The sequence below is a fragment of the Kogia breviceps genome, chromosome 2 (assembly GCF_026419965.1).
Source record: "Kogia breviceps isolate mKogBre1 chromosome 2, mKogBre1 haplotype 1, whole genome shotgun sequence".
Taxonomy (NCBI): Eukaryota; Metazoa; Chordata; class Mammalia; order Artiodactyla; family Physeteridae; genus Kogia; species Kogia breviceps.
In genome coordinates this window covers 78,031,723-78,052,126 of record NC_081311.1, presented here as the reverse complement: position 1 = coordinate 78,052,126, position 20,404 = coordinate 78,031,723, and the positions used below count along the sequence as shown (strand labels likewise).

The following is a 20,404-nucleotide window of genomic DNA, read 5'->3' as shown; positions in this document are numbered from 1 at the left end:
CAGTCTCGACCAACTCGATAAATTATGGGAAGAGAGATGAACCCCAAGAGTCCATCTGACTTGTTTCATTGGCGACCACCAGGACAATAAAATAGCATCACTCAGTACTCTAGTCTTATTCAGAGTTGTAAATGCCATGTATTTGATACTGTTACACATGAACTCAAAGCTAATGCTGGCTGAAGCTTTAAATGACTAGAACAGTTGTCCGACTACTACAGGCTATTATTACTCTGTGCATCTGTGCTCTTGAAACACTCATAAAAGGTGATACATTTTCTTTCCTCTGGGCAGACAGTAAGCCTAACGAGTGAGGAACTGCTCCTTCAGAGGATGCTATACTAAGAGTATATATTTCACAGGGATGTTCTGAACTGAAAACTGTTAGTGAATTACCCTGCTTTGTCAGTATGCTGTCAATGTAGGCCAGTGTTAACAAAGGCATAGAGAGAGGACATAAGAGGTCAGTGTTTTCTTTTGGAGGGTGACAGTGACTCCAGTGTATTATCAAACTCAAGATAAATTAAAGGTCTTCAGAGCAGAGGTCTGCATACCTCTATACAGACATCCTCTTCCCTCGTTTCCATCATTCTAGTCCAATGATTCTCCAACCATACACTCAAAGCATTGTACATCCTGTAACCTCAACTGAGGCATCTACAACCATTGACATTTACTCCTATTTTCAGGAAAATATCAGAAGTAATGGATAGGAGCATCTCAAATTTAATGTCTCCCCCCACCAAATTTATTAACCCTTTTAGTCTTTTTACCTATGACTGCTAATACTCTGAGACGAGAAAGATCGCAAATAACAGTAATATTGATGAAAAATTTAGAAATCAGCGACTATGCCTTGCTTCTTTGCCTAAAAATTTTTTTTGCCTGCATATGTGCTTGACGTTTTATATCGTGTAAGTACAGTAAATTTTTTTCCTAGAAAAAATGTTTCTAGTTCAAACAATGGAGTCAAATATACTAACATGTTACCTATATTGTTTTACTAAAGTAATCATGATGTGCATTTGTCAACATTTGGACAGATTTGAGAGTCGCTGGTTGGTCATAGCAGTGTCATAACTGCAGTTTTTATCAGTATCATTGAGGTTCTCAGCTGACCACGGATATGGCAAGATGGATTCAGAAGTGGAAGGTAGTCAGGGGATGAGTAAGTTCTCTCCCCGAAAGCTGTATCATTTGGGTCTGGGGTCAAGAATGGATACCAGTAGGGTGGCCAGAGGTCTTACATCTGAAACTGAAATGAACAGAGAGGTGTTCCCTCCTGAAATGCTGAGAGCAGAGAGATGCAGAAAGCTTCAGGGATTTCTGCGACAAGACCTTACACCATCTGTCTAAGGCGTCACAGCAGCCGATAGAGCCACCCTCCCAGAGTCCTGCAGGAGAAATGAACTCCTTTTGGCCAGAGATTGAGACCAAATGCAAACACCAACCAAAGGACACATTGTCACACATCAGTCTTCAGCCAGTCGCTCGAGCAGGGATAATCACTCTTTGTATGGAGTGCCATTTCCCAAATTAGAAGAGTATATAAGTTGGCCAGCAGACCAATATGGAATAGGAAATCTGGGATAGGGAAGCTCATTTTGACTTAAAGCAAAATGTAGGTAGCCCAGAGAGAGGCCAGTGCATGTATAATTGGCCATAATACTCTGGGAGTTCTATTTTTCTTATTTTTTGAGGAACCTCCATGCAGTTCCACAGTGGCTGAACCAGTTTGCATTCCCACCAGCAGTGCACAAGGGTTCCCTTTCCTCCACATTCTCACCAACACTTGTAATCTCTTCTCTTTTTGATGAATAGGTTCACTTTTATCCTTCATATATCTAAATTTTCAGAAGTCATTTATGATTTTATGGCTATTTTGGGGGTGGTTGTAGGCCATTTTCTTGTAGGAATATTAGAAAATTCTTCCCTTTTTCTTGGTCCTCTATTAAATTTTAGGTTATTTTAGGTGAAATTGTTGGAGCTGTATTTGTGGTGCGTGCATGTGTCTGTGTGTGTGTATGAGAGAGAAACAGACAGACACACACACACACACACACACATACAGATTGATTTAAGAGAGAGGTCATTTATCCGACTCTCCTCCTTAAATATGCTGTTGACAGAAATCATAAACAATCTGTAATAGGAATAGAAAAGAGTTTTATTTGAGCCAAACTGAGGACTCTAACCCGGGAGACACAGATTCAAGAAGCAGGTGAATTATGTTCTGCCGTACTACAAAATGGGGGAGACTTACAAAGGCAAACACTGCAAAATTACATAAGTTATTTGTCAAAAATTATGACTGGACCTGGCAAGAAGTGTGCTTGTTAAGTAAGGATTGGTCGGGGTCTGAAATAGTTGCATAGTTACCAAGGAGATCTTGAGACCACGACACTGCAGCTGGCAGGGGCTAGCAGATGTTTTGAGAATGGCTGGTGGTGTCCTTGAGAGTGGTGCACTTCAGAAAAATTCAAGTTCTCTGTGATGCAGGATCGTGTCTCAGACCACATTCACAGTGGCCACTGAGCTCCATTTTGGATGTCTGAGCCACAGTTACTCTATTTTAATTTTTTAAATGCATTTGTTTCTTCAGTGGTTAAAGCAGATGCACAATGCGTGTTTGATGGGTCACAAAACAAGCTATTCTAATTAGCGTAAAATTTAAGTTAAATCATGTGTAAGCCAGAATGACTTTCCCAGATCTCAATATGTGAAAATTTCTTCCATCAGTGCCTACATATTGGCCATGTTATTGTGTATTCATATCTGATTCAAATGTTAGGATTGAAAATGAACTATGCAAATTCAGTAGTTTTAGCAGTTCTGTTCAAATCATTAAATAGCTCCTATGAGTAAGGCACAGTGCTTGGTTCTGCATATACAAAAAGGAACAAAATAGGTTTGGCCACTTCCCTAATGGAGCTCCATAGTCTGGGGAGGAAATCGGTACTGAACAAGGAAAAACCAGCCCTTATAGATGTACATGAGGATATTTGATTGCTCGTATATTTAATTTCTTCATATCAACAGTGGACTATATCACCCATAAAAGTTCAAAGATTTATTGACTGTTCTTTTCAGTTTACAGATTTCCTATGGTATAGAAAGCAAGATGATATTTTAAGCATAAGTAGGAATTAATTTATCTAGTACTTCTCAAAACTGAGCAGTGTAGAGTTGCCTTTAGTGTTGATTTAAATTATTTTTATTATAAGGTTGCTTAAATATTTATAAATATCAAGCCAGGTAGAAGCTCCTTCTACTTTTACAACAGTAAAACCAAAAGACCTTTACAAGTTAAAATCAAAGAAAACTTCAGCACCAGTAAAATTTAGACTTTAATGTATTGAGTAATATTGTTTTGCAAAAACTAAATTACCAGTATTGGGTAGGAATATGTTTGCATAATTTATATCAATTTCCTTAATTTTTAGGATGGTGGTTCCTCATTTGGGTAATTATTTTTATCAGTGTGGTTAGGTTTCCTTTTAGCAAAGAGCTCGTGTAAAACCACTGATTCATTATTTTTGGGGTTAATCAATTTAATAGTACAAATAATTATTCACTGTGCTTTTTCTACTAAACTTACTGAGAGTACTCTCCTACAAATTGGTACAGATAGAAGCGGGATCCACACAATAAGTACATCTCTTTGGAAAGTGAATATGATTCTTATTACTGTGGTTCAGATATTGTAGGTTTGATATAATATATCAATATATACTATATATATAATATAATACATTATATAATATATATTATTAACACATCAGCTACCATTACCATATGATTTCAGATGTTTCAGTACTTTCACTTTGCAAAAAACTTCTTTCATTATCATGTTGTGATATATTTTGCCTTCTTTTGGGGAAAGCAGATCGTTTGTATATTAACTGATCTTCTGAATTTCTCAGCCCAAAACTATTACAATATATCATTATCATAAAACTGTCTTCAATGTTTGATTTATTATTACAAAGAAATATAACATTCACGAAGAAGTGGATATGGGACAGCTATTTTCATTTTAACATTAGAGCATGTCCTCTTAATATAAAGAAGAATACTCACTACCCAGTGAAAATTACACTCTGTCATCGGAGGTGACCCTGGCACAAGCATAGATTTCAACAAAAGCACTAGAGAACCCTGAAGTATCATGGCTGTTCTCAGTTGTAAACAGGTTATCCAGAGATAATCCTGAATATTTATGTAACACTGATAAGTATATTATGTCTAGATTAAGGCCCTGGGGAAACAAGTGTTCAGCCTGTATAAAAGGCAAATATATGAGAGTTTTATATACGCCACGTGTGTGTGTGTGTGTGTTGCAAAGCAAGCGTTTGTCAAAAGCAAAAACCATTTATTCTTAATCTTTTTTTTTCCTGTTAACCACCAAAAATCATAAAACATACAATATCTGAAATTACCATGGATTTTTCATGCATCCATATGCCTCTCTAAAATTACAATGTGCATTTTGCTTCTAAAATTATATAGAGGGAAAAAAAAGATTAAAAAAAAAGAAAAGAAAACAAATAAAATTATATAGAGGGAATTCCCTGGCAGTCCAGTAGTTAGGACTCGGCGCTTCCACTGCCGGGGGCCTGGGTTCAATCCATGGTCAGGAAACATGATGTGGCCAGATAAACAACAATAACAAAAAGAAACAAAAAAATAAATAAACCGTTTTTCCTTAAAAAAAAAAAAAAAAAAAGATTATCTAGAAATGCCTACCAATAAATTCTAGTGATTTGGGAATCTGAGAGTAGGACTTAAAATCAGCAAGAGATGCTGAGAAGGAAAGAGAAAGAGTATCCTCAATAGGATTCCTAAACAATAGGGTCCAGCAGAAAACGAGGAAGATGAAACTACAGGCAAGTTAGAAAAGGTTCATAGTCCTATGAGACCAAGAAGTCATTGCAGATTCCAACACTTACCTTTGTTCTGTAGGCAGCTGTTTCTGATCAGGAAAGGAAGAAAATGAAGCGCAAAGGAGACCGGTATTCCATGCAGACCTCTCTTATCGTGGCAGCTCTGAAGCGATTACTGCCCATTGGCTTGAACATCTGTGCCCCTGGGGACCAGGAGCTCATTGCTCTGGCCAAAAATCGATTTAGTCTGGTAAGGCTCCTGTTCCTACCAGTGGGAATGATCATTCAACATCCAAATGCTCATGTGTTTGGATTCCTTCGTCTCACTGCTCTATGTCAATATTTCATTTGCATTGAATGCTTTATTAAGCAATTTTTCTGCACAGGCCCTAGGACTCAGACACAAAGACTGCCTAATAGGTTTTTTTGGAGGCTGTTTTTATTTCTAAATTACGTTAATCACCCCCAGGGCATTTTCAGAAACCAAATAGAAAAGATGGCAACAAGTCGCTGGCAGTGGAAAAAAATGGATTTCATATGAACTCCTATATCAAATTTGTGATGAGATGTATCTGCAGATTTATGAAGAGTGATTTTGAATGTTAGGTGCATAATGTATTGTGCTGATTGTCGTTAGATACGAATTTGACTTTTGAATCAGCAGCTTTTCTCCTTTGTGAGCATCAAGATTGAAGTTCTCAAGATTTCTTGATGGTCTCTGGTTTTCCTCTTCATGGTTACACAGAGAGGACGCAAGTTTTCAAAAATACACATCGGGGTTGCTGTCTTTTTTTCATGTAAATTGGAGGACATGTTCTCCCTCCCATGTTCCCACACTGAAGCACCTCTCTGCATATCCAGAGATTGAGACCCTACCATGAGCAAACTGAAGGGAGATTGTAGGAAAGGGAGCTGCAGAGATTCAGGCCCATTGGCTTTTGTCTAATATTTGCTTCTCAGGATATGCTCCTCATTGTTACTGGATCCTTGGGGATGTTATTGGGTGCTAAAATGACTTCATGGAGATTTCAGAGAATGCTGGAGACGTACTTCTGTTTGAACCCAAGGGAACATGCTTCTGCCCTACTTCTTGTGAACTGGATATTCAGTTGTCTTGAGTCTAGGGCACTTTCACTGGAGTTAAATTAGGTCGTTGTCTTGTTTCAAGTCACAGCAATATCAAAAAATTATCTGAGCAATAAGCCCCAGATATTAACTATCTGAGCGATTTAAGACATTTGTTGCATGTATTAAATCCTATAAAGACGTTTGTTCAAACATATACTATTTCAAGAGGTTTATTTCTAATGACTTGTGACAGTCGATGCATTGTAAGACTTCATTTAGGTAACATTTATTTCTTGGCAGAAAGACACCGAGGATGAAGTTCGAGATATAATCCGCAGTAATATTCACTTACAAGGCAAGGTAAGCCCAATATTATTAGAAAGCACACTTAGCACCTATAAACTAGTTAATCTCTCTTTAAAAGAGTACTACAAATAATGTTACTTTAACAAGTAAGGTAGTAAAAATATATCATTGTAATCAGTCATTATCCTGCTTGCAAATCCTTTTGTATTAGTGACTCTCAAGATAACAAATGATGTATTTTTAAAGTAGATCATTGGAGATTGTCAAACTTTGAAAAAAGATGTCGCCCGTTGAAATAAAGGTTGGGAATTTCCTTCATATAGCTGAGTGTGAGGACCTTTGGGACATGGAGACAGGTGTCCATGAAAATTTGATATTTTACACCTAGTGCTCAGAAATTAAATAAGTGTATTTGAGTCATGAGTGCATACGAGATAGCAAGAATTAATGTAATAGCAAAGCCAGTGTACATTTAGAAGAGAAACATGAATGGAAACCAAGATAACACATACTTTCTAATGGTGGGTAAAAAATTTGCTAAAAGTAGTTTTTGTAGTCCAAGCATTTACCATTGTTTGGAAATGCTTTCATAGTAGTGGGCAAACTATTCATTTGTTTACAGGACCTGTTATGTAATATGAGAAGTCTAGCAATTTATTATTTTGACACAACTCTTTGCTTCTATTCAGATGTCGCTTCTGAGGATTTTTTTTTTAATTGTGAAAATGTCCAGATGTCAAAAACTAGTGGCTATAGTATAATGTATCCCTTACTGGGTATTAAAATGTTTCTTTCCAAAGATCCAAACCATATTCATTTTCTTTTAACACTTTGGAATATAATGGTAAAGGTGCAACATGCTTTTACAGTACTCACAATGCACAAGTATTATTTAGAGCAAATTTCATGTGTACTTTGTTGTGTACTCAATTATTCATTTAATTTTAACTTTAACAGAGTAGGAGATTAATTCCTATAAGAGCATGATCTCTTTGCAGATAGCAAAAATATTTTTAACGTTATTCAAAATGTTCATAAAGGCTCCAGCTGAACCTCAATTTTATACTACATGCGTGGGCATTTGAGGCAATCACGTGCCCCTGAAAAGATCTCGGGAGCCCCAGGGAATTCGCGACCACACTTTGAGAACCATGGTCCCACATAGAGACAGAAAGTATTCACTACCTCTTAAGAAGGGGTTTATACCACTCTCAGGGAACAGTCAAATAAAAATTATGTCTTGGATAAGCAGGAGGAAATTCTTCCATTATATTCTAGAGGTTACTTGTAGGGATACTTTAGACAATGTATGCTGTGTATTGAGGAGTCAGGAGGAACAAGAAGAGCTGAAAAGGGTGCGTATTTATAATCAGTATTTCACCTCCAAACGAAGGAAACCTGAACATAAAGACATAATGAATACTTAGCCTTTGTGACATTTCATTCTATATTTTTTACGCCAGGCGTAAAAATAGGCCCCAAGGCCCCCATGTATATAAAAATAGGCCCCAAGGCCCTCATGTATATACAGACTTGCAAGCAATGAGTTCTTTTGTTCCCAGCTCCTTCTTGAATACATTGTCTTGAAATTGTAAGACTGGTAGTCCTGAGGATGAGAGGGAGTGATTGTATATTAGAAAGAATAATATCTAGAGGTACCAGAGTCCTCAGATGAAAAAAGTATATGGAGGAAAACATTTTGTTTTATCAAAAGACAAATGGTGTTGACAAGTCGTTCAGTGCACAGAGCTCTATCTCTGTTTGCCTCTAAGATGAAAGTTATTTTTAACATTTCAAATTACACTTTCTCAGGCTAGGAGTCGTGAAGTTTTAGATGTTGTTCACTTACTTCTGCTTCATTGCACTCCATCTCCCATTTTTAAAGGAAATATTTAATGGGAGGAGAAACATACAAGTATTTCTGTGCCCATTTTTAGTGACATAGTTAATCTAAATTATTTCCTTGAAGTGCTATATCCCTGGAAAGATGCTTGTATTTGTCAGTTTCTATGGTTTAAAATAATATTTCTTAAAAACATTCAGAATTCCGTTGTATGTTTCACTCAGGAAATTTGACAGTATTAAAAAGTAGAGTCTGTAGATTGGTTTATTGTAAAAATGTGATTTTGTAGGCCTTCGTTGCTTTATATTAATTGATATCTTTGTTTCAGTGAGACTGAGCTCTCTTGTAGAATCCTTGTATTTATAGATAAATGTGATCCTATATCATTACCTCTAAAGTAAATATGTGAAATCTGTCAGTTTTTGACTGTGAAAGGAAGAGAGAAAGATAAAAGAACGCTTTGCCTATTTCCTTTCCCTGACCATCTCCAGCTCATCCTTAAATCCTAGTTGAAACTTCACTTGTTTAGGGAAATCTTCCCAAACCACCAACAGATTAGGTTAAATCTCCAAGTACCTTATATTTCTTTCTAGTAGCCCTTGTCACAACTGTAAATGTTTGTTTGATGTCTGCCTTCCTCACCAGACGATAGATTTCATGAGTACAAGGTACTTACTTCTCTGTCTTGATCTCGGCGTCATGTTTTCACCCTGTGCTATGCTCAATAAATAGCTATAGACTGACTCTTCAGAAGTGGGTCTTCCCCTCTTTACACTGTATTTTTTTGAACATTTTTCTACAGGTGGAGGATCCTGCTATTAGATGGCAGATGGCTCTTTACAAAGATTTACCCAACAGGACAGAAGACACTTCAGATCCTGAGAAGACAGTGGAAAGGGTCTTGGATATAGCAAATGTGCTTTTTCATCTTGAACAGGTTAGATTTTGTGTTGATTCAATCACATTTGCCTTAACCATAAAAAATATTTTTTTAAAGGATGTGTGTTAATTTGTTGACTGTGGGCCAGAAAACATACATGTGCAGCATGTTCATTGCAAAGAATCTATGACTTGGGAGCCCTTAGTATCTAATCAGCAGCATTTCCAAGCTTATAATTTTTGTAACCATCGATAAATAATGTATTTGGGGCGATCAAGGCCTCTGTTTTATAGTCTTTTTCAAAATATTTCTAAAATTAAACAGATAATTTAAATTAATTTTAAGCCATTCTAACAAAAATTTGAGGAGTTAACACCCGATTTCACATGTTTTATAACTGTATTATTTTTCTATTGTTGCTCATAAAACCATGTTTGAGATACTATCTTTCCCTGGTCTAATATTTGAATTTTGAATTTAAGGTCACTTGTTTAACCTTTCTTTTTAATATTTTTGAGCTAATTTTTCTCAAGTTCAGGAATATGTTACATTTAGAGAAGAGCAGTGCATTGGTATTAGAGCCATGTGAAAATAATGTTTTTATATCATTTTTCACTTGCATTCTATTTTAAGCTACAAAGCTTACTGTGTATTTGATTTTCTTATTTATTACCTTTGCTCACGAATTCCCAAACCAATAATATCTGCAACGTCATCAATCGGTGGATTGTAGTTCTGTATAAGGGATCTTCTGGCTTAGGTAAAATATCTGCAACACAGAGACAGTCTCTGTTTCTCACAAGGTCCATTCAGCAAAATAACACCAGACTGAGGGTGCTCAGTGTAAACCTAAGAGTATGCTCTGTCACTGGGTCTCCATGACAATACCTACCTGACATGGAGGGGCGGTTATTTTACACTGAACATAAAATAATGAAATGCCCCATGTCACCTCAGGATGTTGTCATCTGAATGTTTTGCAGAACTTACTAGTATAGCGATAATAAATGTGTTTCTTTGATTCCTATTTTATATTATCTGATGACCTCCTATCACCGCCCTGGCCAGTTAAATAACCGAAGGGTATATCTAATGTAGCATCCTCTTAATTTCCTTCTTGCTTACTCAGATGCCCCCCAAATGCTAATAACTTCTCCAGTACCATGCAATTTATCACTACACCTGATGAGATTAAGCTAGGATACTCTTATACCATATGGCTATTGATATGTATTTACATTGTGTAACACCATAATATTAATAATATAATATGATAATAAAATATTATTTAGGCAACTTAATGGTTCCCTAAATATTTTCATGAAATATTAAATAAATATAAATGATCATCCCTCAGCAGATGACAAGATTTGAGGTAATGAAATGTTAAGTGATATATAAAGTCTAGAGTTGTGTTTCCAGAAGTATATACATATTTAGGAAGATTACTCAATGATAATTAAATGGCTCCTAGAGGACCATTTCTGACAGCATTACTCTACCATGAGTTTTTAATTCTTCCTGGTTTTCATGCACATATCTGGATTTGCTTGAATGACTTTTAGATACATTCAATGAAGTTTATTGAACCCCGTTTTATTATAGTCATATGTTATATACTCATGAATACATGTGATCCTAATGAATGATGTTATTTGTAAAGTGGTGAGATTCATTTTACTGAGCAGCTGTGTATCCCGTGAACATTTATTGCATGCATCAATAAATGGCATCATTGTACTCTGCTGGGGACTGAATTCTGTCCCTCTACTCAAGTGGCTTGTGCTCCAGCGGAGTATATGGCCACATAGATAAATATGTAGTGATTTAGATGTGCCAGGATACAAAATGTACTGAAGAGAGAATAAGAGGAAGCCAAACTTCCTCTAGCCATGATGAGGGTGATCCCTGTGTAAACCTTAAAGAAGTAGGAATTACCTAGGAAGAGGTAAGAGGGTCAGATTTTCATGGCCAAGTATTCTTCAAAATGTTAAGAATATGAGTAAAAAGAACTCAACAGTTATCAAACAATAGAAAAGAGTGGAAGATACCGTGTGCAGAATTCATGCCTTTAATGCCTCCATTCTAATGTTAATTTGTGAGTCATAGAATAGTTTGCAAAGAATATTTTCATTTGCCACACTCGGTGCAAAAACAGTGGGTGCAGAGGAAAGACTTCATTTGGCTCCAGGGTCAGCGACCTTTGCAGCTGAACATTTGGTACTGTACATCTGGTCATTTTTCTTAGGACAGTACTCAAACTCCAGACAGGCTAACACAGCAGCAAACCCAGGTGTTCAAACAGTTACAAGACACATCTTGATGTTCACCTTTGGATCACAGATCTTAAAAACATCTGTTTACTTGATTTATAGGAAAATTCACTATTTAAGGTCTTTCCTTGTTAATTATGTTTGTTGACTATCACCCATGTTGATCAGAATGCCATATTCTAGGTGAATAATACCACCCTTGATTCTGTTTTCACCCGCAATGTCTCAACAATGTTTTGTTTTGCTTAATATAACCAAGAAGAAAATTGAACTGGATAATTATCAAAAAGTGTTTATTGATCCTGAAGATCACAGAAATAAGTGCTTTCAAATTATACAAATTGATTTGTTAAAATTTCCAAACCACTGTAATCCAAACATTCTTAATGTCTTCTTCAGGCATTATTACATTCATATGTTGACCCTTTACTGCAAAGGATAATAAATTTAGTTTTACTTTTTTAGCTAACGTAACATTTTTATTTCTTCCAGAAATCTACATGTATGCGCCGGAGATATTACAGTCCGGGAAGTACAGTGTTCAATTGCCTAGAAATTACTAATTACTGTAGAATTCTATGCTGGGATTTTTTTTCTCTCTAATACTTACAATTAATCTCTTTTTCTTCTCGAAATTCCAAACACCATTAGCTAAACACATAGCTTGCTTGCATCATTTACTGCAACATTTGAATTCTCATTTGTCCCTATCTAACAAAGTAATTATATATTTTAAGATGTTTGCTAAATTAAATTCTTTTACTCCTACTAATGTGTTCACAAAGTCTTATCATCTCTCCATCCTGTTATATTAAGGAACAGTGGACTTTTCATTAGAATTTTCTTTAACTGCCTCTGTTTATGTTTACTGTTGTAGCTCTTATGATAAAATTAGTGGAAATGGATAAATAAATAAGAATAGGTTAATTGTTTTGCATAGGCAAAAACTATGTTTGGCACCATAACCAAATTCTGAAAAGGATACAAAATTGTTTTATATAGAATAGTTTTATAGTTCTTTGATTTTTAACGATGACATAGCTTCTAAAGTACACAGTGTTGGGAAAATATTATATTTTTACTAAGGAAAATATGTAACATTTGAAACTATTTCAAATTTAGCATTGGGTAACTTTGAGGACATGGGTTTTCCCATAATAATTGTGAGGTACTTTGGGGATTGAAATGCTAAACGTTTTTAGCTAAAAGATGCAGCCGTATTTTTGAGGGCCTTCGGGGGGTTAAATACATATGTCTTTGTGTCATTGTACCTCAGGTCGAGCATCCTCAGAGATCGAAAAAGGCCGTGTGGCACAAACTGCTCTCTAAGCAGAGGAAACGGGCAGTGGTTGCCTGCTTTCGGATGGCTCCATTATATAATCTGCCAAGGTCAGAATTTCTTTAATGTTTACAATGGATTAAAGTTATTCTCCCCTAACAAGTGAGAGGAGGCCTCTACCTTAACACGAGTACAGTAGTCCAAAGAGAAGGATGGACAAGATTTATTGGCTCTTCTGTGTAATATTTGACTTCGTTTTCCTTTGTTGGGTATTCTCATTGGTCTGTAACGTCATTATTAAATGACTTTTATTTTTTATTGAAGTATAGTTGTGTTAGTTTCAGGTGTTTCAAGTGATTCAGTTATACATATATAAAAATCTATTCTTTTTCAGATTCTTTTATAGGTTATTACAAAATGTTGAATATAGTTAGTTCCCTGTGCTATACACTAAGTCTTCGTTGTTTATTTTATATATAGTAGTGTGTGTATGTTAATCCCACACTCCTAATTTATCCCTCCCCACCCTTTACCCTTTGGTAACCATAAGTTTGTTTTCTATTACTTTTAAATACTCAAGAGGATCTGCTCACATATGTGAGGCAGGATAGAGTAATTAGGAACTCAGTCTTGGGGGTGGGTCAGACTGCCTTGACTTGAATCCTGACCTCACAGCTTATGGATGCATGACCTTGGTCAAGGTTCTTACCTGACTTTGTTATAGTTTTCTCAGCTGTACCGTAAAATTTGCCTCATAGAGTTGTTCAGGTTATTTAATGGGTCGAAGTATACACAGTGCTTAGAACTGAACATAACACAAGCAGTGTTAATTGTTGTTTATTATTTTTGTGATGATTTAGCCTTTGGGGAAAAGAACTGATATGGAACTAACTTATGGCAATAACATAAGCACTTTTGACAGACCCATCAACCTTTTCCTACAGATACAGGAGATACACTTGTTAAAAGAAAAGTAACCCATGGCGTTGAAGTCCAGCCCAGGGTACCATTTCAGCCTTCTCGTGATTCTCCCAAGAAACTGTGCTGTTTGCCACTCTGAGCTTTATACAAGTGGCATCATCCCCATGTCTGTTGAACAAGGCTCAGATCAGCTGCATCTCTTTTTTGGACCATCTCTGACCAAGCCACACCCTTCTACTTCTTCCAAGTTGAAAATGCTTCCTCCTATTTGTTTCTAGGACACTTTTAAATACCTCTAGTTGTGGGCACTTTCCTGTAGTATTGGGGCTGTTTGTCTCTCTGATTCAGACTTTGAGATCCTTTAGAGCTATGTTCAATTTCATATCTTCAGCACCTAGAGCACTGTCTTTCAGTAAGTGTTTGAATGAATGAATACTGTAAGTTGGGGAGTTAAAAAAAAAAAAAGACAAAAACATAACTCCTCTCTGCCCCCCACCACTAACAAAGCAAAACAAACAAAACTTTTCCATTTCACTAAGGCCGGTAAATTCCTTGCCATCTCATCACTCACTAAGTATAAAATATATTTCAGTTCCTTCTCAAACCACGTGCTGCTTCTAAATTCTCTGACTCAATTATGGTGTCACAGTTTAGTCAAATAGAACATTGACCTTGAATTCACATTCTTATGTCTTTTCTGGTTCCTCCGATACAGACATTTTCCAGTTTCATCAAGTTTTTCTTTTCTTTTCTTTTCTTTTACAACTCTATTGGATTATAATTGCTTTACAATGTTGTATTAGTTTCTGCTGCAACAAAGTGAATCAGCTATATGTATACATATATCCCCATATCCCCTCCCTCTTGCGTCTCCCTCCCACCCTCCCTATCCCACCCCTCTAGGTGGTCACAAAGCACCGAGCTGATCTCCCTGTGCTATGCGGCTGCTTCCCACTAGCTATCTATTTTACATTTGATGGTGTATATATGTCAGTGCCACTCTCTCACTTCTTCCCAGCTTACCCTGCCCCCTCCCCATGTCCTCAAGTCCATTCTCTATGTCTGCGTCTTTATTCCTGCCCTGACACTAGGTTCATCAGTACCGTTTTTTTAGATTCTATGTATATGTGCTAGTATACGGTATTCAACTTCTTTGAACCGTTTCGCATCACCATTCTTCCCTTCAAGGCCACCTCTTCAACTCCCTTTATTGAATCAAATCATGTTGATGACAGCCGATTCCAAGCTAGTTTCTGCGATGTCACGGAGTCTGCCGTTCCACTCTCTCGGATATAACATATTCAGAATTGTATCCCTTATTCCAGTGGTTCTCAGACCTGGTGCCTTTAGGAAATACACTCAGATTCGCTTGAGAAATATCCAAGCCTCAACTTGTTGAATCAGAATATCTGAGGGCTTAGCATGTGTACTGTTTCAAAGCTTCACAGGGGATTCTGATGTACCAGTAAGGCTGAGCCTCTCTCGTACAAGAATTTATGGTGAGTTCTGGCCGTTCCATCTGTGTTGACAGTTCCTCTCCCTGGATTGCAAGGCCCTTCATAAACCTGTCTACCTTTATGTTTCATGATTCCTTAGCCTGCCTTTGATACTGTTAAGCTCAGCATTCCATCCTACAATGGCACCGGCTCATTTTAACACGTCTGGTATTCTCTTATGATGTTCCCTTATTGACATGATTTTCTTAGAGTGGAACCTTAGCCATAAATCTCATCAATTTCATGATGAGTTTACTTATGGTTTTAGTCTTCACTGCTCTTTAATTCATAGGCAACCACTTATCATCAGTATTCTAGGATTTAATCTTTGGATATATACTCCCATAAAGTTCCCTTAGTACATTTAGTTTTGTAATCCTCAGGGTCTGTATCTAATGTTAACAGGAACACTGGATAATTCCATAACATCGTTTATCCAGAGCCACTTTGTGTCATAAGAGCTACCATGTAACGAGCATCTATCCAATGTGCTTTACATTCTTTATCTCAGTTTGAGTCTCACAAAACTGACACGTAGATGGGGTTATCCTAGTTTTATAAATGAGAGAAGTGAAAGTCAACAAAGTTGGATAACTTGACCAATGTTACAAAACTTAGAAATAACTAAATCCAAGTCAGTGTGTGATCTGATAAACCTCTCTCTATCCTCTGTGATGTCTTGCTCTCCAGTTGAGAGTGGGAAGTTTATTTTTATTTTATTCTTTTAGTGCACAGATAATCCAGTGATAAAGTGCTACTAAATACCTTTTCACTTTAATTAAAAATAACTGTTTGAAATTGTGCTTACCTTTTAGGCATCGGGCTGTCAATCTCTTTCTTCAGGGATATGAAAAATCTTGGATTGAGACAGAAGAACATTACTTTGAAGATAAACTGATAGAAGATTTAGCGGTACATTTTTAGTGGGGTTAGAACATGAAAAAAAGTCTGGGCTTGGTGGAATAACATTGCTGTGAGCCATTTATCTTATAACATTGAAGAGAAAACGTCATTGCAGTGTATGGGCCCTAGGAAACTTTATTCTCCATTGTTATTGCGTGCAGCGTTTAGGGAAAAATTCACTCTTCTTATTTCAAAGAGATCTCATCAGCATCCAGCAGTTCAGAATTTAACTAAACTTTGACTCTATTATTCTTTTAAATTCTTCCTCAAAGCAACTTCAGACACCTTAGAACCAGGATATTACTATAAAGGCTGAACCATAAAGAATTATTCACCAAAACTAATAAGTTAGAGGTTGACAGAAGCCAGTGAAAAGTAGCTGGTTGTTAAACATATACAGGGAAGAGAATGATAGATCGGGTACAGGAAGAGCCGGAAGTCATGGTAAATATAGCATAAATGGCAAGTAGACTTTTTCAGTCCAACCATGCTGATAAGGAGGCTTGTGTTACTGAGAGTGCTTCACTCAGGGGAGCCATTGTCTTAATTTTTTATGAGCTGTGGACCTATTTAAAAATCTGGCCAAGAACCATCTTAGGAAAATTTATAAGCATATAGTCCTGCAGAATTTTGCAGACTAGTTAGAGGCTTTATGATTCCCAAGTTAAAGACCTCTTGTCTAAAAGTTTTGTTTTGTTTAACTCACAAATTATCAGGGAACATAAAGGATAAACTAATCCAGTTCATAAAACCTTAACCCTGATAACCCCCTTATATTTTAAATGAATTTCACTTTTCTTTAAAATCAAAAGCTGTAGAGTATTAGAATATTCGACCTTGTAGAAATTTACACAGTACCTGCAACATTAAACCTTAAATCCAAGAAAGAACATCATTTATGTAGAGAGAATATCAGTCTGAATGGATAATTCTTATAGAGATATAAAATTCATTAAATCATTCAACAAATGGGATTAATTCTACAGTCAGCAAAAATGCTTCATAATTTTCCTCATGGTACATGTTCTATCCAATAGAATGAAATTACTTTTTTAAGTTTTAAAAGTAACTGAAGGACTTCCCTGGTGGCACAGTGGTTGAGAGTCCGCCTGCCGATGCAGGGGACACGGGTTTGTGCCCCGGTCCGGGAAGATCCCACGTGCCGCTGAGCTACTGGGGCAGTGAGCCATGGCCAGTAAGCCTGTGCGTCCGGAGGACGGGAGAGGCCACGGCAGTGAGAGGCCCGTGTAACACACACAAAAAAACAAAAACAAAAAACAAAAAAACCCAAAAAAAAGTAACTGAAAATGAGAAAAAATAATGTGTAAGTGGTTCAGACATTAACTCATCCTGCATTCTTTGCCTTTCTCTATGTAGGCAACAAAAGTGTTTCATTTGATAATCAGTTTGCCTTGCTGCATGAACTACAGTTTTATACTCGGAGTGACGTAGCATTTTATTGCAATTCTTTGTAAATTGAGCCCTCCCTAAAGCTGAAATCCATGTAGCAGATACACTTTTCAGTTACTCATGACTCTGCTTATAAGAATAGCATTCAGAATTTTTAGATGATGTAAGTCATCCTTGCCCATAGTGCTTTTTGGTCCCATTATTAAATAGCTTTTTCTGTTTAAAGCTGCATACTTTTGCGTCGGTAATATAACACACACACACACACACACACACACACACACACACGTGCATACACGGGCAGGTACAATGCATATAACACAGACACACTCAACGCACCACAGTAGCAAGAGAAAGACTATCTTTTTATTTGTTGTTCCGAGCCTTCATAGTGCTCCTGGGTCTGGGTGAACATTTCACCTAAAGGTGAAATTTTATAACTCTGACTTTTGTATAGAAACCTGGAGCAGAACCTCCGGAAGAAGATGAAGGCCCTAAGCGGGTTGATCCTCTCCATCAGCTGGTCCTTCTGTTCAGTCGAACGGCTTTAACGGAGAAATGGTACGGTTGGGAGGACTCACACGAGACGTAGGAAGAACAGATAGAAACCCGTGTCTGAGTGTTCTGTCCATCACGTGTTCCTGTTTCAGTTTCATCTTGTTCTTGGGAGGAGAGAGAAGTGTTCAGAGATAGGACCAGTCTGGCCTACACTACGAACCAACGCTCACACAACTTCAGGCTTTACTAGTTACCTATCAAATATTTACCTAGCTCTCATTTTTCTTAACAGCATTGTAATTAGCTGGTTGACTAGATTCTGAATCTTCCTGTTGATTACAAACAGCCTTTAGAAAATAAAAGAGCCCAAAGCAAATTTCAGCACCAAAAATGTTTGGAGACCACTGGTGACCCCAAATTTCCTGGGTGGATTCTGTCTCCATTCAGCAGTAAGTCTTAGGAAGCTTGAGGAGGTGATGCACCATCCTCTCAGTGGAAGGTTTCTTTGAGATCTATTTTATGGGCATTCTCCGTTTTTCTTGGTTCCTACAGTCTTGGTCATATGAATTCACTGAAAGCACAAAGGGCAAACCTCTCTGGAGTTAAATAAGAAATGCACTCATAAGCCCAGGAATCAAAATGGGCTCAGTATCTGCTCATTACAGGGGCACCGCATAGGCTGATTCTGTAGATGAGCCATGGCGGAGGTTCTAAAACCTGCTTCCCTGCCATGGGAGAGAAAGCCTGCTTTGCCCCAGGCCTCCCTCATCCTCTGCAGAGAATTTAATTATCAATCCATATCCACATGAGTCTTAAAGAGTTCATCTGACCTCTATGCATGTCGTAATAATGTACATTTCTCCCTCTTAGCTAATGTGATCCATCCTTCTCTCACGATTTCTCTCTCTTTCTCTTATTATTTCCTAACTAACAAAATCATCTCATCCCTAAGCATAGAGCAGCTCCCTGTCTGGCATTGTCAGGTAATGAGGTATTTCTCATAAGTGGATTTTTCTGATGGCTATAAGTTTAAAACTGCTAAAATAACTTGGCAAAATGTCAGGTGTTTTTTGATGGAAGCCTTTCTTCAATGAATTAGTGGTTTCCATAAGTTTTCAAAAGAGGATAGTGAACAGATTTTAACCTATCTTAATTTTTAAGAATCATGACCATCATATTTTTAAACTACGTAGTAGCATGATAATTGGGGGAGTCTTTTCAACAAATGTCAGATATCACTTCTGCTGTCAAAAGCCCTGACATCATGTAAATTTGCTTGGTTCAACTTTTGTAGTTTTAAGAGAATATTAATGTTATTACATTTGTGTGTAAATCAATAGATCATTTGTTTTGTGAGACTTGAAGGTCTCTTCTGTACGGTAAGATGGGGCCACTGTTTAGGAAGTCTAAGATCTTTGCTCTCTGATTCTACAATATTTCCGAATAATTGCTTTGCCTGAGTTTTGTGTTTGTTTCTTTTTAAAAAAACATACTTGTTGAAAAATAAGTTATTTTACACAGTGATGGTGATTTTGCATGTAACTAACCTTCTACTTAAAAACTGATTTTTTTTTCTTGTTTTTCATAGCAAACTGGAGGAAGATTTTTTATATATGGCTTATGCAGATATTATGGCAAAGGTAAATAAATGTCTTGATTTTAATGGCAAAATATAAGAATCTGTGTGTTTCTAGATTAAAATAAAATATCGTTAAATTTTAGAAACCTACAGGGCATTAATCTCAACTTTCCACTTGTTTCCTGAATATCTCTTCTAACGTTTTTGACAGGTAATCATTGTTTTTTCCTTTAACATTTTATTTATGGAGAGCTCACTAATTTTCCAAACATTCATTCATTCAACAAATATTCACTTGACATCAAGGTATTGGAGATAATGTGGTGAACCAGAAAGTAACACACACACCCTGCCTTCTTGGAGTTTATCATCTGCTGGAGGAGCCAAAATTTGAACAAATGATGACAAAAAAACTCTGACAAGTTTAATGGTAGGGAAACAATTAAGAGTAGTGGGAGTAGTTTATATAGTGTTAGTCTGAGTTTCAAGGAAGTCCTTAACTGTTGAATGATGAATTGACCATGAAAAAATAGTTAATAGTATTTACTGGGTGCTTATTTCGTTTACTCTCATAACCTGAGAATAAATGAGGGGAAGAGGAGTCACGTTTCTCTGAGGTGTCTGACTTGGGCAGCTGAGTAGATGGCAGAACCGTATTCTAAGGTGGGGAGCATCAGATTCATTGCAGGCCTAGAGTGAAGAGGAAAGATGGCAAATTAAATTTTGGACATGTTAGTTAAAAATGCCTGTGAGACAGCTAAGTGGAGATGTCTGACATGCTATAAAATAGTGATGTCTGAAATTCCATATCTCACAGAAGGCTTAAAATTACAGCTTTGGGGGGATTTCCCTGGTGGTGCAGTGGCTAAGAATCTGCCTGCCAGTGCAGGGGACATGGGTTTGATCCCTGGTCCAGGAAGATCCCACATGCCGTGGAGCAACTAAGCCCATGCACCACAACTACTGAGCCTGCACTCTAGCCCTGCGAGCCACAACTACTGAGCCGCCATGCCGCAACTACTGAAGCCTGCCTGCCTGGAGCCTGAGCTCCACAGAAAGAGAAGC

General features: G+C 37.1%; 1 protein-coding gene across 7 annotated transcripts in view; it reads left to right on the top strand.

Annotated features, from left to right (window-relative positions):
* RYR2 (ryanodine receptor 2) overlaps positions 1–20,404 on the top strand; it is a 746,950-nt gene that overhangs the window by 630,395 nt on the left and 96,151 nt on the right. For 4 of the 7 annotated variants that reach the window (XM_067025663.1, XM_067025662.1, XM_067025660.1 and 1 more), the window contains 7 exons: positions 4,963–5,133; positions 6,252–6,311; positions 8,903–9,037; positions 12,530–12,642; positions 15,765–15,861; positions 17,720–17,823; positions 19,349–19,400. In XM_067025663.1, coding sequence (XP_066881764.1) covers positions 4,963–5,133; positions 6,252–6,311; positions 8,903–9,037; positions 12,530–12,642; positions 15,765–15,861; positions 17,720–17,823; positions 19,349–19,400 — 732 coding nt within the window. Of the gene's footprint in view, positions 1–4,962; positions 5,134–6,251; positions 6,312–8,902; positions 9,038–11,745; positions 11,783–12,529; positions 12,643–15,764; positions 15,862–17,719; positions 17,824–19,348; positions 19,401–20,404 lie in introns of all 7 variants that reach the window. The other 3 variants (XM_067025661.1, XM_067025657.1, XM_067025656.1) reach the window with 1 other exon arrangement.